This window comes from Poecilia reticulata, chromosome 16 (assembly GCF_904066995.2).
Source record: "Poecilia reticulata chromosome 16, P_reticulata-male-v2, whole genome shotgun sequence".
NCBI lineage: Eukaryota > Metazoa > Chordata > Actinopteri > Cyprinodontiformes > Poeciliidae > Poecilia > Poecilia reticulata.
This window is the reverse complement of record NC_088845.1, coordinates 1,379,892-1,404,424: the sequence shown is the minus strand read 5'-3', so window position 1 is coordinate 1,404,424 and position 24,533 is coordinate 1,379,892. Positions and strand designations below refer to the sequence as shown.

Here is a 24,533-nt window from a genome sequence, read left to right as displayed (position 1 = left end):
ATAACATTTTATATCATTAGAGATGTTTAAACATGTTTTAATACAATAAATAAAAACAATCACAGATTAATCCAGTTACACGTCTTCCTGTTTAAATCCTGTTTTCCAAATGATTTTCTGTTTCTGCAGCTTAAACTTAAAGTTTTAAATAAAAACATTTTATAAGCAGGAAGTGTTATGAAAACTTTCCAGTCTGTAGTTTTTGTCCCAGAGATCAGAGATGCTTTAGACCAGGGGCCCCAAACCTTTTCCTCTGAGGGCCACATAACTTTTCCCTTCTCTGGTCGGGGGCCGGAGTCAGTTTGTAACAGAAAAAGTGTTGCACGTTTATCACCTGGGCTGCCAGAAAAGTGAAACGGTCACTGGGACTGACTAGTATATCTTCCACTGAGGGAAAGTAACTTTAACATTATTTCCTCATATGTCAACATAAAGGCTCGTTTTGAAGTATAAGCTGCAGGTATTGCTTCGAAAATGCGGCGTTCATAACAAACACTGTGTTCATCTGCTCTACCGCTAGCAAACAACCGAACTGATTACATAGCATAAAAGTCAAGCAGTTCCCTAAAAGTCCAACAGATGGCAGCAATGCGCCATGCAAAACAAAACACCCACAGTTTACAGGACACACTTCCTGCTACAGAGCCCCCTGGTGGTTGAAGAAAAATCCACATATAAACCGGAAAATACAATATATGAAAAAAAATCTGAATGCTCTCTGGTATTGTTCAGGGGGCCGGACCAAATGTGGAGGCGGGCCGGATCCAGCCCACGGGCCATAGTTTGGGGACCACTGCTTTAGAGTTTTAACTCCACTGTTCTTAACGATGAACTGATTTAACGTTTAGCAGCACCAACATCAGCTGAACGCTCAGTTTAGATATTATTAATGATATTTACTGTGCAGGAATGAAAGGGTGAAACTCCAGAATGAAATAAATGCAGACATCATTTCTTCATCCTTATTTTCAGGTGAACTTTTATTTCAGCGGCCCCATGATGCTGTGGGCCAGAACATTTCAATATTAATTATCTTTTTTACTTTAATTACCGTCGTCATTATGGAACTATATAAATATATTTTATTTACTTTAGATGCAACATGGCAGCAGGTTGATGGTTTCACTTCCTGGGAGAGAGGACTGTCTTCTGATTGGTCGTCGGTGTGAACCACTGACTGTAGTTTAAGCTCTTTGGGTTCCTCTGCATCAGATCAAGAGTTTTACAAACATTTTGTTGCCTCAGTGTTTCTGTCTTCAGTTAAACTCTTGGTCAAACATCTGGTCTGGTTTCTGTCCTGACAGTCGGTCCACAGCAGAGAATCCTCCAAGGGATACGAAGAAATCGTGAAGCCCCGACCAGACAAGCCTCTGAAGATGGGCTGTGGCTTCAGCCTCCAGGCCACCGTAGAGACGGCCAGAATCCAGCCACCGGTACCGTTTGGACTTGAAGCCCCACATACTCAGGCGCTCATCACTCTGTAGAGATTCACACGGATCGAAGCAGACACTGACCCGATAGTTGGCGCTAAGATCCGTTTCTGTGATCTTTCTGTGTGTCACAGTAAACGTCTCTGCAGGAAGCCGTGTTCACATCCAACTGGGTCGGATCCGACACCGAGCGGATCCGGTTGGCACAAACGGCCTCAGAGACGCTTAGCGTGACTCTGACTGATGGCTCAGCATCCAACCAGCATCAGATTTACTGGCATCCATTCAGATTGTAGGAAATCATGAGAAACGTGGGCGATGTGTACGATCAGCTAAATCTGAGCCGTTCACAGCCAGACTGGGTCACAGAACACCTGAGGATGTGGGAACCTTTAGCTCGAGAAACTCACTTTTCATTTGAGTCCACTTTGGTTCTGATGACGGTATTTAAAAGCAGAACCGCCCAGAGTGAATCTGGTGTTATGATCATTAAGCTGCAGGCTGTTTGCTTCACAGGAAATCACTCTGAGGCACGAGAGCCAGGACCCGAACTTCTACGAGGTTTTTATTGAGAATCCGGGAGAAAACTTCAACCTGGAGCTGCTGCAGACTCATTCAGAGAAAGTTTGGTTCTGTGAGATTAGGAAAGGTCAGTTTATGTTCTGTAAACCTTCAGTCTGAACTTCCCATCATTCAGCTCGTTAACTCGGCTTCATGTTTCACATTGAGATTGTTTCTGTTTATTTCTAGATGATCATCCTAAATCTGGTTCCACTGAAGGTGAGACGCTTCATTTATTTACAACAAACCTGCACTGAAGGATTTTTATGATTAAAATCACATTTTGTGAAGATATTATCATCTGAGCTAGTTGTAAACAGACAGAGTTCAGTTTGATGGGATGAGTTGAGCTGCTGGTTGTATCTTCATCAGAACTGATTTATCTTTAATATTTCTGTGTTTTTGTCTGTCAGCTGGATGTTCAACAGAAACTGTTACTGTGAAGAAAGAAGGTATGAAATCAGAAACCATCATTCTGCATGTGAATATTAGACACAACTGACAAATACAGTTTTCTATATTAATAAATTAATAACATGCTTTTACATTCAGGCCATGTAACGTAAAGAAATCAGTTTATTTTTTCTCTTTTTCATCAGAGGAACATTTTGTGGACAAACACAGAGAGACACTGATCCAGAGAGTGAGGAACATCGGACCCGTCTTAGATGGACTTTTACAGAAGAAGGTTCTGCTGGAGGAAACCTACAACCAGATCCGATCTCTGCCGACCTCCGAGTCTCAGCTGAGGGAGATCTTCTCCTGCCTGAGAGCTGCTGATGGCTGCAAAGACATTTTCCTCTCCATTCTTCAGGAAAAAGAGTCGTACCTGATCGCCGACCTGCAGAGCAAATGCTGAGCAGGAACCAGGGGCGGATCTACTGCGGGTTCTGGTTCCTGCTGGCATGATGTTGCTTTTTAATGAGTAAAACTGAAACATTTGACCTTTTTAAAGGTTTTCATCAGCTGCATGTGCAATTATCTTGTTTTTATTTCACATTAAATGAAGCATTTTAATGAAACTAAATATTGAAGATGATTGAATAAACTTGAACTCATTTGGGTTTCCTTTGGTAACAAATATAACAATAACATTATTATTGTTGTAATTTGTGAAATGTTTTCATCTAAACCAGGTTGTTGAAGTGGAACCGTGATGAAAGGTGTTGGCCGGGTCCAGACTGAAGTTCTGACCGACTTCCTGTCTCCAGGATTTGAACAAGTCATCAGCCAATCACGTTCCACCAACTAAGGAAATGTTTTTAGATCAGTTTGGTGATATTTTATCAAAATCTTAATTCTTAACGTAAAATGACAAAATCTCAAGACAGTTTCAGATTTTAAAGGTTAAAACTGGATCATTCCAAACACACAGAGTGAGATAAACGGAACACCGGTTACAGCACAGAGAGGCTAAAATAGATCTACCTGCGCGGAGGTAGATCTGTGCAGGTAGATCTGTGCAGGTAGATCTGTGCAGGTAGATCTCCCTGGAGTTTCATTTTCTGTGTCAGTTGACTCCAAACGGGACCGTGAAGGATTTACTGGATCTTTATTTAATAAGTGGATCATTTGAAACGAGCAACAGAAGGTAAAAGTTTTGTTATGAGATTTTAATTTGCCTTTAAGTTTATAATCAAGCAGACATGGCAGATATTACAGTTTATTTATTACAACATTTGTTCAGCTTTGATGACTGAACTTCGCCCTGGGAGGAGCGAAGCTCTGAGTTTACGGTAAATAAAAATAATAATAAAATGTTCTGCTTGTTTCCTAACAGCTCCGTCAGCATCCAGATATTCATGAGCTTTTTTAGGACATATTCCATTCAGATTTCTAAAGAAATATTGAAATATTAAAAAGGTAGATTATGTCGGATTTATAGGAGATCTGCTGAGTAAGCAGTATGTGACGTAGCATCGATGTGCGCATGCGCATTACCATAAAATATGCTGGTTTTACAGGTATGTCAGAACACCTGTTCAAAATCTGCAGGTGGTTCTGCTTCAGGCGTCAATGTCTGATAAAATGCTGCCTTCTTATCAGAACAGTTCGCTGTTATAAATCACTTTAGTATATTTCTAATATCACCCGTGAAGATTATGTTTCAGATCACTAATGTCTACAGAGCCGTGCGCTCCGGAACACGACCGTTGAAAAGAACAGATCAGTTAGAGACGCATCAGGTCACCAGGATGAATCCACTGAAACTCCCAGGTTGCATGAATACGAAATGTTAACTAAACAAGTCAGTTTGTGCTTTTAGTGACTACATGAACATAAATATTTGAACTGTTTTCACGGTGAACCAGTTTTTCTGCAGGGTCACTTTAAGGCAGGATGTTGTTATTTCAGCAGGACTTTATTTGACTGCAGGTCAGTTTTGTTTGTGTTCAGTTGCCTCCTGCTGAGTTTGGCTCAAATCTGTTATTGATTCTTTGACTTATTTTGCGTTGAATTTCGATGCTTTGTTAAATATTTGTGTAATTATTAAATTGAAGTTTTTGTCTCATTTTTGAAGGCCTTTGTCCTGGTTCAAGTCTGGTTCCTTACAGTAACCCTGAGGTTCCAATACAGTTGATTTGCTCCACACCTTCCCCTATAGCGCTTGGGAGTAACGATGACTTTGTGGCTTAACATTCTCTTGGTCTTGTCTACATTTACCTGCAGTTGTTTCTCTTTGCACCTCGTCACAAAATGATCCACCAGATTGCTGAACTCCTCCCGTGCCCCTCCATTCTCCATGTAGCCGTTTTATCTGAGAGTTTTTTGTCGATGACAGCCTGGAACTCAAACTGTCAGTCAACTCTGGCTATCAGTTTATGAATGATAATGAATTATGTGTCCACATCCATTTCGTCCAGCTTCTCCTTTGGTAATCTAGGCTGCCTGGTGTTAAAGGTATCAGGTCTGTCCAGTAGGAACAGGCCCTTCACATCATCCTCTCCTACATGGGGCTGGGATGCAAACTGCAGAGGGTCCTGGGCTACACACACCTGTGTCCTCAGGTACATCTGACCCCTGACCTTCATAATGTCAGAGCCGTCGGTCTGTTTTCATCCAGGACTGTAAGAAATACTTTGCTTGGCACTGAAACCATAGAAAGGATTTTCCATCCATCCATCCAGTTTCTTGACACCCTTGTCCCTCAGTGGGGTCAGGAGGGTTGCTGCTGCCTCTCCAGCTAACGTTCCGGGCGAGAGGCGGGGTCACCCTGTACAAGTCGCCAGTCTGTCGCAGGGCAACACAGAGACACATCCATGCACACTCACACCTAGGGACAATTTCGACAGACCAATTAACCTGACAGTCATTTTTTTGGACTGTGGGAGGAAACCGGAGTACCCGGAAAAAACCCACCATGCACAGGGAGAACATGCAAACTCCATGCAGAAAGACGAGGGCCGGGAATCGAACCCAGAACCTTCTTGCTGCAAGGCAACAGCTCTACCAACTGCGCCACTGTGCAGCCCAGAAAGGATTTTAACATAATTTATTAGTTAAAATGTAAAATAATTTATATTCTAAATGCTCCCACTTGTATATTAGAAGTGGTTGAATTTAAAATAACTTTTGATTCTGTGTCACAGAAACTGTTGTTGTCCAGGTTGGAACGATGGAGACGATGGAGCTTCTGGTTGAAACCCTGCAGCAGCTGAGCCTGGAAGACTTTGCAGAGTTCAGGACTTTGGCTGAAGCAGAGCCGAGCTTGGTGACCTCCAGCAGCCTGGAAGCAGCAAACGTTCAGGATGTTGTGGATCTGATGGTGAAGAGCAGCAGTGGAGAATGTGTGGAGGCCGTCAGAACCGTTCTGATGAAGATGGACCGCTTGGATCTGGTGCAGAGATTGTCAGCTGCTGACTCAGGAGCAAAAGGTGAAGCAGAGCAGAGAGAGAGATGTTTCAGGAAACCTTGTTAGGAAATGTAACTTATTCTGATCAGTGAAAGTTGCCTAGATAAATGAAAACATGTTGGAAAAGTTTTGTTGCTGTTGTGAAACTTTGTGGTTAAAATTTTACAGTCCAGATGATAAAACTTCATCTAATCAGAATGTTTCTATTTTTCTTATCAGATGAATTTTCTGCTGATGAAGAACCGTCTTTACTGGACCAGCGGGTAAGTTAGGCTGCAGGATGTGACTGCAGAGGTCAGCTGGTACTCAGATGATGTGAAATTATCCTAGACACAAATTTATTAAACATTCAAACAAATTATATGTAAAACTCCAGTTGCTTGGTTCAGGTTTGGTTGCATTAGATGTTGAGGGAAATTTTGTTTTCTCAGAAAAGTTCAAAGAAACCAAATAAAATCCAGATAAATGTTTCTTAGCAATATGCAACGTTAAATAGAAAACGGTCCCTTATATAATCAGGATTTACATCATGCACTTTTCATCCATGTTTGTCTAGAAACATATAGGTAAATATTGTTTATTTTTCTCTGACTCTCACAGATAGTGAGGCTGAGCAGTGATATTAACCTGATGTTGGAAACACTGAACGATCTGAATGACGAAGAGTTCAGGGACTTTAAAAGACACATGAGTCCCTTCAGCAACTTCAGGTCCACCTTCAGTCATCAGGAGATCCATCTGGACTCGGCAGACCGGCAGAATTCAGTGATTTTCATTGTTGAAAGTTCTGGAAAAGAGTCTTTAATGGTGACCAGAGATGTTTTAGAGAAAATCAGGAGGAAGGATTTGGTCCAGAAGCTAAGCAGCAGCTCAGCCTCCAGAGGTAAACTGATCAAACCTGGAGGTTTAGAAATCAGTCTCACACGGTTCTTAACATGTTCCATGTGTTTATTTTTTGCTTTAACAAAGTGAGATCAGCAGTGTGGTCACAGTTAGGAAGGTGAGCTAATGAATGAACCAGCATGTTGGGCTTCATCACGTCAGACAGCAGAGTAAGTGGCAGCTGCTGCAGCCAGGGGCGCTGCCAGCAATCTTGGGTCCCCTGACAAACAATTAAATTGGGCCCCCCTCACACAGCTGCTGTTACAATTTCTTGAGTCTATCTGTCTCATCAAAAGCATCACAATTTCAAAGGCTTGCATCTGCCTTGCTTTCTTTGGTCCAATACTGATAACTAGTACAATATTTACTGCTGATGGATTTAACATCCAACAGTCCACATCAGGTATGCAAGTAGGTTGCTTAAATTTTTCTATTAGTTTTAGATACTGAAATGTCTCTCCATGAGCAACAGTCACAGGCAACATGCAACAACACATAAAGCAATTCAGACTTCTCAAAAAATGCTCTGTAGCTGCATTTTATCCAAGCTGCAGAATATAACTTTTATAAAAAAATATGTTTTCTCCATATTTGTTAAAGCTGTCGTAGCAGTTTGTTATGAGACAGATAATCTGTGAAAACAATCAATCTCCTTCACCTCCAACCTGAATTGCTATTACTGGGTAAAGTCATGCAACGTTCTGACCAAAACAACCAATCAGAACTAGTAGGAGGGTCTTAGTGCTGTCAATCAACCTCATTTACTCACTGCTAAACATGCTAATGGGGGAGAAACAACTTATCATTACAAGAAACCATTTATCTGCCATCATTGGTAGCTATGCTAACTAAACTGAGGATTCACAACAGGCTATGCTAGCTACAGCATAGCACAGAGTGAGGGGAGGAAGGATGAGCAGCACCACATGAGATTGTGATTGACAGCACCAAACCTCTCCTGCCACAGACTGGTTGTTTCTAGCACTGTGAGAAGGCAGAGGAAATTGATTTTTCACAGATTACCTCTCATACCGTACTGTCACAACATGACAGTTTTAATAAATATGTGGAAAAAATATTTATATGAAAGTGTCATACTGCAGCTTTAATTTCACTCAGGAGGGACGTGGGTTAGAGCTGCTGCTGACTGACTCACCTGCTGTTAAGTGGTAAAAGGTACAAAGGACAAGGTAAATATATGAATATGTTGGTCACTTTTTTTCATTAATTCATTAAATGCTAGTGAAAGGGAGGCAAACAGTAGTTTGTAGCTAAGCTAACATAAAATTTTTACTGCTAAAAACAATCTTCTAAAATACAATATGATTAATTTTGTAATTGATAGGGCCCCGATTTTTTATTTTATTTCTATGAACAAAAAATAAATGAATAAATTGTGGAGGGCCCCCTGTTGGTCAGGGCCCCTATGTCATCACTTTTCCCCCCTATACCGTGCCCCTGGCTGCAGCTATGAGAGAAACAGAGTTAAACCAAAAAGACAGACAGATGGATCATCTATAGCAGTGGTCCCCAACCTTTTTATTACCGCGGACCGGTCAAGACTTGGAAATTTTTGCTGTGGCCTGGGGGGGTGGAGGGGAGATGAACCGTCAGATAAGGCTTCTGCATGTTGGTGTTCCCGCTAAAGCCTGAATATGTCAAAGTTTGTTGTCTTGGCCTTTTTATCGCAGCCTGTACGGTTTTCCCTGTCTGGGAACGAGAATAAAACCTGTTGAATGTGACAGGTAGCCAATCAGAAAGCACGGTGACGTCAGAACAGAGGGGAATCCCAAACAGCTGACATATAAGCAACTGAGAGTCAGGTGGATATCGGAGATATGTGGAAATCTTTATTATTATTTGTAAAGGTCATTATTATATATTATTGTCTTTATTCAGTTAAAAATGTTAACTAAGAAAAAACAGTCACAGAGGTTTGGAGAATCAGCCGACAATTCTTAAATCTTGCCATCTAAACCAGATTTCAGACTCACAAGCTCTACTCATCTCCTCTTGACCACTGCCCAAACGCTCTCCGACTCTGGTCGCTATGGTAAAGTTTACATATCTCTTCAAAATAAGATACAAATGCGCCACAAAAACGAACATTTTACTTTCATGAAAATTTTAACTTACTATAATGACTAACAGGAGCCCGGAGCTTGTTTCTCTGCAACAAGACGGTCCCATCTGGGAGTGATTGGAGACAATAACACCCGAAGTGTTGCTTATATCCACAGGCTGCTTGGTCTCTACGTGGCGAAGCAGCTTGAAGCTTCATTGCCTCATTAGCAGCCGGTCGCCGCATGTTACGCAGAGCGGCTTGTAATGTGGGACTCACCTACCGGTCCGGGATAAATCCATTCTCCTGTTTCTTCTCTGGGCCTTTTCCCCTTTGCAAAGAAACTTTCCAAAGACATCTGATCTTTTTCTTACTCATTTTGCTTGTGGACTCAGTGTTGGCGTGCAAGTAACCGAGAGAATCCGGTTAAAGGATTTTCAAAATAAAAGATCCTCCAGACTCAAATAATACATAAAACGGAAATATTTAATTATTTCTTGGCGGCCCGGTACCAATTGGACCGCGGACCAGTACCGGTCCGTGGACCGGGGATTGGGGGTCACTGATCTATAGCAAAGGTCACCAACTTTCCTGAACGTGATCTTGAATAAGAGCAAAATCTATCTGTTGATATTTAATGCTCATATTTTCATTTGTTTTTCTCAGAGATGCTGTTGGGGAAGCAATTTGACTGGATCCATAAAGTGAGTAAATCCAGATGTTCCAGATCAGTGGACAGCAGAGATAATTATTATGATTATTATTCTCGTCTCTCTGTGAAGAAACATCCCTTAAAATGTTCTTGAATCTCCAAGGTGGCGACCATGGCAGCTGTTAACGACGTTCTTCTGGAAACTCTGGAGGATTTAAATGAACCTGAATTCATTGAGTTAAAACTGTTACTGCAGTTCACAAAATTCCAGAGAAATCTTCCACTAATCCGATGGGATGAACTGGATGATACAAACAGAACCAGAGTGGTGGATCTTCTGGTCAGTGCATGTGGTAAACAATCTGTGGAGGTGATCAGGGAGGTTCTGTTGGACCTGAACAGAACTGATCTGGCGCTGAGGCTGCCTGAGACCAGCTCAGCATCTAAAGGTACCAGATGGTTGGATCTGTAACATCTGATGAAACTCAAACATCAATCAGAGCTTCAATCTGGATCAGTTAGTCTCTGTTTTCTAACTGATCCAGAATAAAATGATTTGAAACCAGAATCTGTGAAAACTGATCAATGTTTCATCTTTTCTCCTCAGAGAAACTTTCTATGAATCTGAGCTCTGCTTGGCTCCAGAAAGTGAGTTTTTATTACGTGATCTTTATCCTGAGGAGTTTGTTTCTTCTAGAGCTGAATCAGCTTCTGGTTGCTGCTCATGAAGAAGAAATTCCTGGTTTAATGAAACCTGATGTGTTTCAGAGAGATGATGAGTTTTTATTCACCAGGTGGAAAAGTTGGAGTTTGTGACGGAGCTGCTGCTGGAGACACTGGATGAGCTTGATGAGGGAGAGATTGAAAAGTTTCAGACAATTACTCAGAATAAAATTGACCATCAGAGCGAATATATACCGATTTGGGAAACCAGATTAATAAATGTGCGATACATTGTGGTGGTTTTTGTTCTGACTTTCTTCCACCAGTCAGTGGAGGCGACCATGGATGTCTTAAAGCAGATGAAGAAGGATGATCTGGTAGAGAAGCTGTCAGGCAGAAGCTCAGGACCTAAAGGTTCAACATCTCAGACTAAAACATCTCAAACCGGCTGATAACAGTGTTGTGATGTTTCTCTGCATGTTTTGATCACATCGTATTATGTTGCACAAAGAAGCGATGGTCAGATGTGAAACTTTTCTTCTCCTTCCTGTTTTCTCCTCAGAGAAACCTTCTGCAGGTCAGCATCGTTCTGCTCTGATCCACAAAGTGAGTAAAGAGACGTCAGGAGTTTATTTCATGTCCTTCAGCTGAAAGAGTTTAAAACAAAGATCATTATAACCTCTAGGATTTAATGTCAGTTTGGCTCTGAGGAAATAAGCTGCAGTTTACTAATGTGATGAATTTTAGCCTCCATGTTTGTGATTTTCCCCTGAATGAAGCAGCTTTTTATGTAATGAACTGAATGTTTCAGGTGGCGACGATGGCAGCTGTTAGACAGCAACTCCTGGAAACTCTGGGCAAATTAACCCAGGAGGAATATGTAAAGTTTAGAGGAAGTTCAAAGTTTTCAACAAGATTGGTGTTCATGACACATAGAGAAGGAGTTATTGATGAGATGATGGAGACGTTTGGCCAGCAGTCTGTGGAGATGATCAAAGATCTTCTGATTGAAATTAACAGAAAAGATTTGGCTGAGGATCTTCAAGAAACTGGTGAGAAACATTAAATCTGTCATAAGTCTAGTCATGTTTTTTTTTTTTTTAACGACGCTAGCATTGTATTTTGACCAAAATCTAATCTAATTTAATATACATACCTATGCACACACATGCACACACACACGTTTGCGTTGCCACAATTCACACCTTAGCTCTAAATCTAAGCCCTGATCCAAAAACAGCGTTTCCCCTTGTGGGGCCAGGTTTCGGGCCCACAAGGAGCAGTGGGTCCCCATAATGTTGTATGTGTCAGGAAAATGGTCCCTATACAGTATTAGAAACGGGCGCGCACATACACACGCGTGCGCGTTTGTGTCACTTTCTTTGTGGGGACTTTCCATTGATCAATCAATCAATCAAATTTTATTTGTATAGCACATTTCAGCAGCAAGGCATTTCAAAGTGCTTCACATAATTAAAATAAAAACAGCATGTGACAGTGCATAAACAGAAAGACAAAGAGATTTTAAAAAAGAGGTAAAAAAAGAGAAACATTAAAACCCGCATCCCTTGACATCAGTTAAACATCTCACACCTCAGAGTTTTAGTTAAAACGCCATTTAACAAGGATTCTCACACCTCAGAGTTTTAGTTAAAACGCCATTTAACAAGGATTCTCACACCTCAGAGTTTTAGTTAAAACGCCATTTAACAAGGATTCTCACACCTCAGAGTTTTAGTTAAAAAGCCATTTAACAAGGATTCTCACACCTCAGAGTTTTAGTTAAATCGCCATTTAACAAGGATTATCACACCTCAGAGTTTTAGTTAAAACGCCATTTAACAAGGATTATCACACCTCGGAGTTTTAGTTGAAACGCCATTTAACAAGGATTCTCACACCTCAGAGTTTTAGTTAAAATGCCATTTAACAAGGATTCTCACACCCCTAGAAATAGATTCATTTAACTGGGACGTTTTCCTTTACATAGACAGTGTTACATAGACAGTGTGAAAGAGAAATAAAAAGAAGTTAATAACTAGATGAAAAGTAAAGATTAAAAACATCAGAGATGTAAGAAAACTCTGAGGTGTAAGAATCCTTGTTGACTTCCATTCTTTTCTACATCCTAACCCTAACCAAACCTCAATTCACATCTTAGTCCTAAAGCTAACCCTTAACCCCAAAACAGCATTTCTCCTTGTGGGGAGCATCCTTTGGTCCCCACAAGGAGCTGTGAGTCCTCACAACATAATATGTGTCAAGACAACGGTCCCCCACTGTACAGCGCCTGCAGCTGTATGGCTATATGCCATACAGCTGCATACCCTGCATACCCTGCATACCCTGCGTACCCTGAGATTTTCCTTTGAGTAGAATATATATAATAATTGTACTTTTTTTGTTTTTCCCTTTGCTATTCACAAAATTGTGTAAAAAAATTAAGATTGTTTTTGTGTCTAAATATTCTGCATGTAGCCCACATCTGCGTGCATCTGTGGGGGTGGGTACATGTCCATCCTAATCCTAAATGTTACTTTACTTTTATTTGGCAGCTTGGCTCTCTTTCTGTAAGCTAAATGTGACTATGAAGTAAAGCTAGCTAAAAAAGAATAAACAGACTTTTCATCCTCCTCCTCCCATGGATCACATGGTTAGACTTTACTTTTCCATCTATTTTTTTGTGTAATTTGTCAAAAAACAAATAAAAATTGGGTCTGCAGGCATAAGTGTGTATCTGCATGTGTGTGGCATGGACCTTACCAAGCTCCACCCAGAAACACCCCTCGAAAGTCCCACGTGACTTCATGTCTCACATTAACAGCTTAGCTCCAATGTCTAAACATGGCATTTTTTAGTTCATTTTTGAGTATTTCTGAGTCAATTAGTTTAGCATTTCTGTCGGATTTTCACAAAATATCAGTCACGACAATGGACAAGGGAACCAACAAGTTCATGTCATCTTTTTTGGACGACATCAAGATGTTTTAGCCATGCGATGCCTCCAACATTGTGCGCGTCACAGCTAAATGCTACCGGTCGATGAGGAAAAACAGCAGATTCTCACAGCCTCAGCATAAATATAGCTGTGGACAAGATCACTGACGCCTATTGTTCTTGCAAGGCTGGGTAAGTCGGGCATTCATGGTTTTGAGGGTTCGAATGTGCCTAGGCCTGATACACGGTACTCGGTGCTAGCGTGGCTAACACGATTACAGTTTAGTAAAAGCTAGCGTGGCTAACACGATGACAGTTTAGTAAAAAGCCTTTTCAGGTGAAATAAAATCACAAAAATGTATGTCAGATATGGTACACATTGCATATTGATCTGTTCAGCTAACATAAGGCTGTAACAGACAGGCTTCAGGATGTAGAAGTTGTATCGGTACTGCCATTGTGCTGTACTTGGCTAAAATGTTTTCATAATGGATGTGTTTATTATTTACTTTAATTTTTTCATTCACTAAACACAAAGAAAGCAAAGCAATAATACACCAGCAGACACTCCTTTGTTCTTATTGATCCTACTACGGTTGAGCTGCAAATGCGGTCGTGTACAAGCTTTGATCCAAGCAAGGCTTTCCATTTCAGATTTTGGGAATTTGAATTTTAGTTCCACACACACGATCAGGATACCTGACATTGCCTGTACAGATACCCCCACTGACGGAGAACCAATTTTTTTCGAGTCCTGATGCAAAAACTTTGTCAGTCTGGTAGTCCACAATGTACATTAGCATGAGTTTATGAGACGGTAAGGCACGTGATAGCTGCGCTGTGATGTAAAATGGGCATTAGCCAATGAAATGCGGCCCCTGTGGTAAAGTCCATTGTGTGGGACACATTGGGATATGTGTGGATCAGATGTGATATTCATGCACATCTCGTTCCTGTATCATATTTGTGTCGATTAGGTTTGTGCAGTTGATAAGTGTTGGAGATGCGGCTGCGTTCGTATGGATTAGGTGCAATGATAGTTTTGTGGGTACCCTAAGATATTATCTTACCTTACCCATGAGGCATCCAATTCATGGGGCACACACACACACACGCATACTTGTTTTCTATACACTGTGAGGACTTTATTTAGCCAGTAATTAGGTGGACACACGTGGGGACACAATTTTCTAAATGAGCTAAAGGTTTGGTTTTAGATTTGGATTTTTTTTTTTTTGAGTGACCCTGAAACATGAAATACCATCTTTAATATAAAAATTAATGAAATTTAGAAAATTGAAAATCTGTCAAGTTTTTGGATGCACTTTTGTGTGTGTCCATCACCAACTACCACCAGGTGGCACTTTTTAAGTTTAGAGAACACTGAGATTCATATCAGGATGTCAAATATGAGTAATAATAGTCCTTTTAAGTCAATAAACTGCATTATATTAGATTTTTTTTTTGTTTAAAATTATTTAGTTTAAAGTACCTGGCAACCTGTTTACTGCCAATCATCAATACTGGACTTCACTTTCTGGATGTATCTGAAAAATTTTATTGCACCAAAAAAATCTACATACAAGATAACATATATGTGTACATAAATAAAATATTCATCAATACATATCCAATTGCATATACATGCAGTACGTAAATGTACTTGCACAACAAAACTTGACTGCAGCTGTCCCATTTCCATTTCATCAGTGCATAAAATGTCTTTGTCCAAGTTTCAATATATGTGTCTTGTTTAACAGTTGTCAGGTTTCAGCCTTCCTTTCCCTGGCCATGTCTCTGAGCACCGAATATCTTTTACTTCTGGACTCTCTAGGTAGGTTGCAGTTCTGCAATATGATGGTAATGGAAGATAACGAGTTCCTGGTAGCTTCACATTTGGTTTTTCTTCAATTTTTGGCAAATAATTTATGTCTTTATTTTTCAACACGTTTCTTGCGACCCTGTTGACTATTTGATTGTTCTGTGATCAAGCCCCAGTACCTTAGCAATTTCAAGAGTGACGTATCCTTCTGAAAAATTTTTTCTAATTTTGGACTTTTTTAGACTCACTTAATTTTTGGCCAATTTTGCCTGAGTTAAAGAAGCTACCCAATAATGATGGACACTCTTATATAGAGTGTGGATCTTCTTAGGCCCCACCCTCCTTCATTAAGTAAATACACATCAGCTGATATGTTTATTTTCAATAAGCATTCAGGTTTATACAGCTTGGAGTTGAAAAATATACATAAAAATTATGATATGGTCAAAACTAACACTTGCCTAATTGTGCACACAGTGAAGAACCAGACATTATAAATGACTTTAGTGCTGCTCAGCTGAAATATGTGGAATTTAGAGCCAAATGAATGGCAATGGCTTGTCACGCTGTGGTGGCATGGCAATGGTCTTGGATATGCCCCTTTAACATGCACAACTTGAGATTTTGAAAATTATTACTCTCCAATGCCTTAAATCATCCCAATGAGGAGTTCATTAAAGTTCGACATGTATGAAAAGTAAAAAATGCCTAGAAATTACCCTTTGATCTTGTATACCTCCAAGAGGCTATTTTTCTTGTTTCTGTTGGTTCTGTAGCAAATTTCAGCTCTCTACAATTTGCCAATTGGCCTATCTCATGTTAGGGAGCAATGTAGAGCCATTTGACCATGCTCACTTTTGATTCTATTAAAAGACAAAAACTTGACTTGGAGGATCATTTTTTGCAAAGTTTTTGAGTTTTCAAACATATTTATTCCTCCATCTTGGTACCTATTTGGAGGAGAATTACAATAATAAACCAGGAAATTTGAAGCACCTAAGCTTCACAGCACTTAGGTGGTTAGGCCTGATTGCAATGATTTTTAATAAAAATGAAAAAGTAAATACTGATAAATTTCAGCTTCATCCATCCATTTTATGTGCACCCTTGTCCCTTAGTGGGGTCGGGAGGGTTGCTGCCTCTCCAGCTAACGTTCCGGGCGAGAGGCGGGGTCACCCTGGACAGGTCGCCAGTCTGTCGCAGGGCAACACAGAGACACAGGACACACAACCATGCACACACACACTCACACCTAGGGGCAATTTGGAGAGGCCAATTAACCTAACAGTCATGTTTTTGGACTCTGGGAGGAAACCGGAGAACCGGGAGAAAACCCACCATGCACAGGGAGAACATGGAGACTCCATGCAGAAAGACCGGGGCCGGGAATCGAACAAGGCAAGGCAACAGCTCTACCAACTGTGCCATTGTGCAGCCCAATTTCAGCTTTAATTAAAATTAAATAAATTAAATTAAAAATTCTCTATTGATCCCACACTGCAAGAAATCTAATTAAAAAGCTAGATTAGTTAAAGTTAAATTGGGGATTAAATTGTAATTCTCCTTCTGACCAATACTGGATGCTAGAGTGAGCAGGCAGTGAGCAGGCAGACACTCTTCCAGAACAGTACACCTAAAGTGGACTGCAATACACACGTGCTGGTCTCCACCTTTTCAGAGGACAGGGCTATGGGGTCACTGAGAAGCTCCAGAGGGACATGGGCTGCAACCAGCACTTGGACACACTTTGTGAGTCCATGGAACTGTGGAACTGCAAGAGACAGGAGGACACAGGACTCTGTCTCTCTGTCTCATACAGATGCTTTCTGATTTCCCAGAAAGACCATGATTCATGCTTATGCTGTCTGTTGCTGCTGTTTTGGGGTTTAACCTGCACAATAAGGAAATACTGAGCAGATTCATAGCATAATTAATGGAGCAACTGAGAAAATATTGGGAATCTAATCAGCTTTCTTCTACTAGAGTAGGAAGGTGTAAAATCATAAAAATGATCAGCAGTCAGTCGTAATAAATTATTCTGGTACGGTTCAGGATTTTAACTCTGCTGCTTCAATGTTTTTCCAGCAGCAACTTCAACAAGTTTGGATTCTGTGGATTGTGGAAGTGTGGAGGTAACCCATGTATTTTATAGCCCTGACCTTTGACCCTGTGTTTAATCTACGTAACATGTGGGATGATGTTGTGCAGCAGGACTCCAGCAGCTGGACCAAAGTGGACCCTGAGCTGGACGGGACGTCTCCAGACCAAGATCCAACTTACAGGTAAAAGCTCAGAGCCTGGAGGTCAGCAGGTCAAACTGTGACATCAGCAGCTCAAACTTCCTCTTCCTGTCTGGGTCCAGCCTCCAGTCTGCAGCGGGCCACTTTGAGTGCAGCGTCTCTGGTCTGCGTTGGGTCTGCAGGGAGAAGGTGGGCTTCAGGTACCGGTTCTGCTCCTGGGACGGACACATGGAGAGGATGGAGAGCAGAGGATTCCGGCCTGCTGGTCCTTTACTGGACATCTCTGTCCTTACTGGGAGGGTGATGGAGGTGCAGCTGCCACACTGGGTCTGCACCGGTAGGAGAACCTCATGGAAACATTAGTTATGTTTCCAGAACCGACCCAGAAGTTTCTCACTGAGTTTCTCTTCCTGCTGCGTTTCAGACGATGTTCCTGAGTTACTGAAGAACTTTGCTGTCCTCCATGTTAACGACTCTGGAGATGTTCTGGAGAAAGCGACCCGGGTCACAAAGACCCATGTCGGGTTAGCAGAACCAGTTTTCTCTCTGCTGGGGGCTCTGATAGATTACTTATGTTCTACAAGAATCTCCTGCAACACATTAATGTACTATCAGCCCAAAACGTCCTACCTGAAGATGCGAGTCTACCTGATTCCACTGGATCCTGCTCTGAAACAGGTGATTATTGATTTATGTCATAATGTCTTTAACTTATCCACATTTGTCATTTTTAAATTAAAATCTCGCTTTTCAACAGACAGCTCAACAAGAAGGTAGAACCTGATGATATTGAGTATAAATTAAACTTAAATGATCACAGATGTTTAAGACTATTGTTTTCGTGCTCTAAAGTGGTGATTTAGAGCATTTAACATTTAAAAACTCTAAGTCGGCGTGTTTTTTGCAGTATTCATAGATTGTGTTGTAGCCATTTGCACGTGGTGCAGAATGTCCTCTTTGAATGAGGCGTTTGCTAATGCTAATGCATTTCATTTAAATAAATATGAGACCTGGTACAGCACAGTAAAAACACTTGAAGATAAACCAAAATACTTCAATACTTCCAACCTGCAGCTCAAAATCAGCAGTAGGATATTTTTATTTTACATTCTATTTTTATTTTATATTCATTTGTGTTAGTAGAGTGGTGAGGTGGACGCATTAGACCCAGTTTATGGAGAGGAAATGGAGATTTAATGATGGAAATGCAGAGATCCAGAGTGAGCAGAGCTAGTAGCTCATCTCTGGTAGCAACTGGTCAGAAATAATCAACTGACAAGACAGCTAGACTAGAACCCAACCAGGAACACAGGTGGGTTTAAATACACAAGGGAAACGAAGAGCAGGTGTAGCTAATCAAGGGGTAGATGGGACAAGGCGCAGAAACCCAAATCCCTACATATTCTTTAAATATTTGACAACCAGCGTCTTCCCTCGTCGTATCCATGCCTCCTTCTCAGCGCCTCTGATATTTTGCAGCTGCTTTTCAAATGTGCCAAAGTCTAAAACAACAATCTGGTGTCAGAACCAGAACCAGGTGGTGTCAGAACCAGAACCAGGTCCGGATGGTGTCAGCCTGACCCAACTGAAGGCTCCGCTGTTGTGGAAAACATCCTGCCTGGTTCTGGTACCAAACTAAACTCACATCGGTCATCAGTGACTATAGACCCGTTGCCATGACAACCAGACTCCTGTTGGCTCAGACCGTCTGCATTTTGCTCATCGCCGTGGAGACGGAGTTGAACATCATACACATCATTCATTCGTCCTCGTTCTGGTGTTAACTTTCACGTCTTCAATCCCATGATGCCGTGGGGCAGAGAAACATTTCAGTGTTTCCTTTTCTTCCTGATTCCCTCATTGAGGAATCCAACCACTGCATGTAAATATATTTTAAAACCCACCTGTTGCTTTTGAACCGTAATAAATTGGAATATTGACCAACATGTTTGATGTATTGATGATTTTAACGACGGTACTTGACAAAATGCAACATGTTCCTGGCTTTCACTACATGATGTGTTTATTAAACATTTTATGTTGTAACACATTTGAACTGCCTTGTTGCTGAAATTTGCTGTCTGAATAAACTTGAATGACTGATGATGGCAGGATTTTAGTTTCATTCTGTCAGACTCTTATGATCGGTTCTTTTATTCAGTGTTTGTGTTGGTGAACGTCTCAGTTGGTTTCTGTCCTGACAGTCGATCCACAGAGAAGAATCCTCCACTGGCTATGAGGTGATCAAGAAGCCCCGACCTGACAAGCCTCTGCAACTGGGCCAGGGATTCAGCCTCAAAGCTACTGAAGAGACCGCCAGAATTCAGCCGCTGGTTTGGACTTACTTTCTCAAATTGGGTTTTCAGTTTTTGGTCCACTTTGGTTCTGATGACGGTATTTAAAAGCAGAACCGCCCAGAGTGAATCTGGTGTTATGATCATTAAGCTGCAGGCTGTTTGCTTCACAGGAAATCACTCTGAGGCACGACAGCCAGGACCCGAACTTCTACGAGGTTTTTATTGAGAATCCGGGAGAAAACTTCAACCTGGAGCTGCTGCAGACTCATTCAGAGAAAGTTTGGTTCTGTGAGATTAGGAAAGGTCAGTTTATGTTCTGTAAACCTTCAGTCTGAACTTCCCATCACTCAGCTCGTTAACTCGGCTTCATGTTTCACATTGAGATTGTTTCTGTTTATTTCTAGATGATCATCCTAGATCTGGTTCCACTGAAGGTGAGACGCTTCATTTATTTACCATAAATCTACATATCTGGATTCTGATGATTAGAAATATATTTTATTACATATTTTATAAATATATTATTCAATGATCAGTTTTTATGTCATTTTCTAAACTGAGTGAGACGTTGATCATGTTCACATTAAGATGAGAAGCTTTTGGTTGGATCCAGCTGTTTACTTCAGTCATGATGAAGATGCATCAAACCGTTTCATGAATAATTTTTCTGTTTCACTTTGTGTCAGTCGGAGAGTCAACAGAAACTGATACCGTTGTGACAGAAGGTATGAAAACTACTGGAAACCATCATGTTAACAATAGACCAATTCAGCTTGTTGTATTAATAAATAAAGAACATGAATTTACATTCAAGAAATTACTGTGAGAAACAAAACATTTAAAATAAACGGAGCACTATAAAGTAATCTCCTGAAAGTTGCTGCTTCATCCTGAACTGAAGTCTGCAGCTGCCTGCACAGAGGAGACAAATACTTCCTGATGAAAAGTCTGACGGTCAGACAAGAGGAGTGCTGACCTGTTTATCCTCTGGGACAAGAGCCTCACCTTCCTGAAATGATGCTTTTAAATCCGTCTTTTTCACAAATAAATCATTCACGTCTGGTCTATTTAAAGTAAAACTGCAGCGCTTTGGTCTGAATTCCTCGTTGTATTTACATAGTTTGATAGCAGTGATACGAGTGGAGAAACGTTTTATTCCCAAGTTTAGTAAAGATGTCAGGATGGAAGGCTTGTCCCAGAGCAGGAGAACGAACACGACCAGAACCAGCATGTGAATGAATCACAATGGTTTTATCCATCCATCCATCCATAACATGGAGCATAGTTAAATATTAATGCTACCACAACGGTAAATGACAGGAGTTTGATGGAATTATTCATTATATTTTAACAAATAGTGAGACACTGTTTCATGATCAGATAAAGATTCATCTTCGAATATAAAGTATTTTTATTTGAATGCAGCCATTGTTTGAAGGCTCTGCCTCCAATGTGTGCAGTTCAGCCCAGCATAGACCTGAAATTAGCTCTTGGTTCTCATTCTGACATACATGCAAACCAAAGGAACGGCCTTCAACCAGGATAATCCTGTTTCTTCACATTTGGCCAATTTATTTTTAATGCCCCGTTTTCTCTTTCCACCGCCCCTCCAGATTGTGGATGGTAAGCAGAATGATTTTTTAATTTGAAACCAAACAGTTGGTTGATTTCTTGTAACCATGAAATATGTGCCATTGCCTCTAGAAACAACATCCAAAGTTTCATCAAGGAATTATTTAAGTGAACTTTGACAGCTGAACTACTATCTGCACGTTTCTGCCATCAGCAGATAACCAGCCCTGCTGGTCATCATATGTGCACTTGCCTGTTTCCAGATGTGGTTTTCTGTTACAAAAGATTGTGCTTTAATGGGTGTTATGTCACTAGGAGGCAGCACAGAAAGATGAGTCAGGGAAACAGGAAGGTCTCTTCAGGGCGCAGGAATCTGTAGAGGCGTTATGTTGGGAAACAGCGTCTGATGTGTGCTGCACATTTAACCACTGCTGTTGTTTTTGGCAGAAGTGTTGCATCTGTTTTGAATTTAAAATAGGTTTTCTGTCTGATTTTTAAAAGGAGCCATGTTTCCACAAAGCCCCAAAATCATCAACAACCAAAAATGCAAGTGAGAGACATAATCTGAAAAAAAAAAACAAGTCCAGAAATCACAATGCATGATTTATGTGATATAAAAAAAAAAATTAAAATAAATTCCCTTCTCACCCTCCGCGGGTGGTCTGTTTCATCCTCTGAGCTCGGGTCCTCTACCAGAGGCCTGGGAGCTTGAGGGTTCTGCGCAGAATCTTGGCTGTGCCTAGAACTGCACATTTCTGGACTGAGATGTCTGATGTTGTTCCTGGGATCTGTTTGAGCCACTGCTCCAGTTTGGGGGTGACTGTCTGCCCCGAGGGCCCCGATGACCACAGGCACCACTGTGGTCTTCACCTTCCAGGTCTTTTCCAGTTCCTCCCTGAGGCCCTGGTATTTCTCCAGTTTCTCCTTCTTCCTGATGTTGTAGTCACTTGGTATTGCTACATCCACCACAACGGCTTTCCTCTGTTCTTTATCCACCACCACAATGTCCGGTTGGTTCTCCATCACCATCTTGTCTGTCTGGATCTGGAAGTCCCACAGGATCTTAGCTCGGTCATTCTCCACCACTTTTGGGGGTGTTCCCCACTTTGATCTCGGGGCTTCCAGTCCATATTCTGCACAGATGTTCCTGTACACTATGCCCGCCACTTGGTTATGTCGTTCCATGTACGCTTTCCCTGCCAGCATCTTGCACCCTGCTATTATGTGCTGGACTGTCTCAGGGGCCTCCTTGCACAACCTACACCTTGGGTCTTGTCTGGTGTGGTAGATCTGAGCCTCTATTGCTCTGGTGTTTAGGGCCTGTTCCTGGGCGGCCAGGATGAGAGCCTCTGTGCTGTCCTTGAGTCCAGCTTTCTCCAGCCATTGGTAGGTTTTCCTGACATCAGCCACTTCAGTTATTTGTCGGTGGTACATCCCATGTAGGGGCTTGTCCTCCATGATGGTATATATACATATATATATACATACATACACACACACACACACACACTTATTACCCTGAATTAGAAGCACCAGCTTCAGGTCGTTATCTGCATAAAGGCTCCTGTCCACCAAACACAACCAATCAGAAGGGGAAGGAGGTTGTTCCTCTAAATCTCACAACATGGCCCTGGTCATCCTCTCCTGTCATGTGCAGAAAAACACCCCCAAAGCATGATGCTTCCACCCCCATGCTTCACAGTAGGGATGGTGTTTTTGGGATGGTTCTCATCAACCTTCGTCCTCCAAATACAACGAGTGGAATTAAGAACAAAACGTTTTATTTTGGTCTCATCTGACCACATTACTTTCTCCCATGACTCCTCTGGATCATCCAAATGGTCCTGGGCAAACTTGAGACGGGCCTGGACGTGCGCTGATTTAAGCAGGAGAACTGTCTTAATGTATTACTACCCACAGTAACCTTGGGAACGGTGGTGCCAGCTCTCTTCAGGTCATTGACCAGCTCCTCCCGTCTGGTTCTGGTTCAGCTGATTCCTCACCTCAGTTAGAGCGTTGAAGATGGGTCGTGGTTGGGTCTTCAATCATGACAATGAGCTCCGTAAGAAGCTTATCGAGGTTCTGGAGTGGCCTCACCAGTCTCCAGACCGAAACCCTGTAGAGAAACTTTGGAGGAGCTCTAACTCCGTTTCTCAGCGACAGCCCAGAAACCTGGCTGATCGAGAGAAGATCTGTGAGGAGGAATGGGCTGAAATCCCTGCTGCAGTGTTGGCAAACCTAGTGAAAACTGTACCAAATATTCATAAATATAATATCTGGTGTGCAACTTTTATCTGATCATCCAAATGAGTTGGAAACGTAGCAGAGTGTGATTTGCTGGATCTTCATCAAAGCTGAATTAAAACCATTTCATTCATGTTTTTGTGTTTGTTTTGATTTCAGTTGGAGAGTTTTCAACAGAAGCTGCTGTTCTGGAGGCAAAAGGTGTGAAAATGACTGAAAGTCATTGAAACCATCAATCTGCATGTAAACAGTAGAGATGCATAACTGGAAAATGCAGCCATAATATCTGTCAGATCTTTCTTTATTAGTTATTAATAGTGAATAACTAAATCCTGCATTCTAACTCTTCAATATCCGTCCTGGTTTCGGTTCGGGTTCGGTTCCAGCAGCTTCATCTTCCACAGAAATGCCTCGCAGCATTAAGCAGCTTCTGGCTGAAACCCTGGAGGATCTGAGCCAGAAGAACCTGGACAAGTTTGTCTTCCAGCTGCTGGACCGCAGCGGGGAGCCGCGGGTCAGACGCTGCAGGGTGGAGGGGAAGAGCCGCCTGGACATCGTGGATGTTCTGGTCTCCACCTTCACGGAGGACAAGGCTGTGGATGTCACCGTGGAGATCCTGGGGACCATCGGCTGCAACCATCAGGCGGAGACACTCGGTGAGTTCAGCCGGAGCTGAAGAGACGAGTTTGTCTCTGCGGCCGACGAGTTTCAGGGTTTAGAAATAAAACGAGTTGAAGCTCAGAGGAAACAAGGAAACTGCTCATTTATTAATTTTTAAAAAATGCAAATTTGTTCAATTTAATTTTAGTTCATTTGTTACCTGCAAATCTAAATTGAACTATTTTACCTGCAGAAGTTTTAGACAAAACTGCATTTTAGCCTTTATCATCAGAAACGCCCCCTTAGGTCCCAATTTAGTTACTGGATCATGAATTTAGTAATGACAAAATAAAGTATGCACTGATTAAATACTGGAGTTTTGCATATCAGGCCACAGTAAAGATGTTTTTATAATTATTTGAATCTGACTTCAAGTAAAACAAACAAAACACATCTACTCTTAGCCGTAGTGAACTTGTCATCAAGTTAGCTGATTTAAACATGGGGTTAAATAAACGATTTGGTTTTAATACATTTTGTCGTTGTGTTAATACAACAACAAAATGGACAAACATCAGCAACGAGTTCAGAGAAGCAACTGGTGCTGTGAAGCTCAGAGAAATGACCAGGAACCAAAGGGCTCCATCTCAGACGCTACAGCAGGTTCAAGGTTAAAGGTCATGAAGGGACAGTTAGAAAGAGACTGAATGTTTATGGG

General features: G+C 41.5%; 1 protein-coding gene across 13 annotated transcripts in view; it reads left to right on the top strand.

The window, feature by feature from the left end:
* Positions 1–24,533, top strand: part of LOC103477511 (uncharacterized) — a 33,949-nt gene that overhangs the window by 8,968 nt on the left and 448 nt on the right. For 4 of the 13 annotated variants that reach the window (XM_081616786.1, XM_081616785.1, XM_081616784.1 and 1 more), the window contains exons 13-17: positions 1,305–1,433; positions 1,947–2,079; positions 2,181–2,210; positions 23,375–23,416; positions 23,602–23,871. In XM_081616786.1, coding sequence (XP_081472912.1) covers positions 1,305–1,433; positions 1,947–2,079; positions 2,181–2,210; positions 23,375–23,416; positions 23,602–23,871 — 604 coding nt within the window. Of the gene's footprint in view, positions 1–1,304; positions 1,434–1,946; positions 2,080–2,180; positions 2,211–2,404; positions 2,444–2,590; positions 5,867–6,063; positions 6,108–6,444; positions 6,728–9,454; positions 9,493–9,603; positions 9,890–10,047; positions 10,089–10,234; positions 10,518–10,665; positions 10,710–10,914; positions 11,156–16,947; positions 16,995–17,070; positions 17,145–17,224; positions 17,440–17,526; positions 17,781–19,306; positions 19,436–19,569; positions 19,703–19,803; positions 19,834–20,085; positions 21,709–23,374; positions 23,417–23,601; positions 23,872–24,533 lie in introns of those variants that run through there. The other 9 variants (XM_081616777.1, XM_081616776.1, XM_081616779.1 and 6 more) reach the window with 9 other exon arrangements.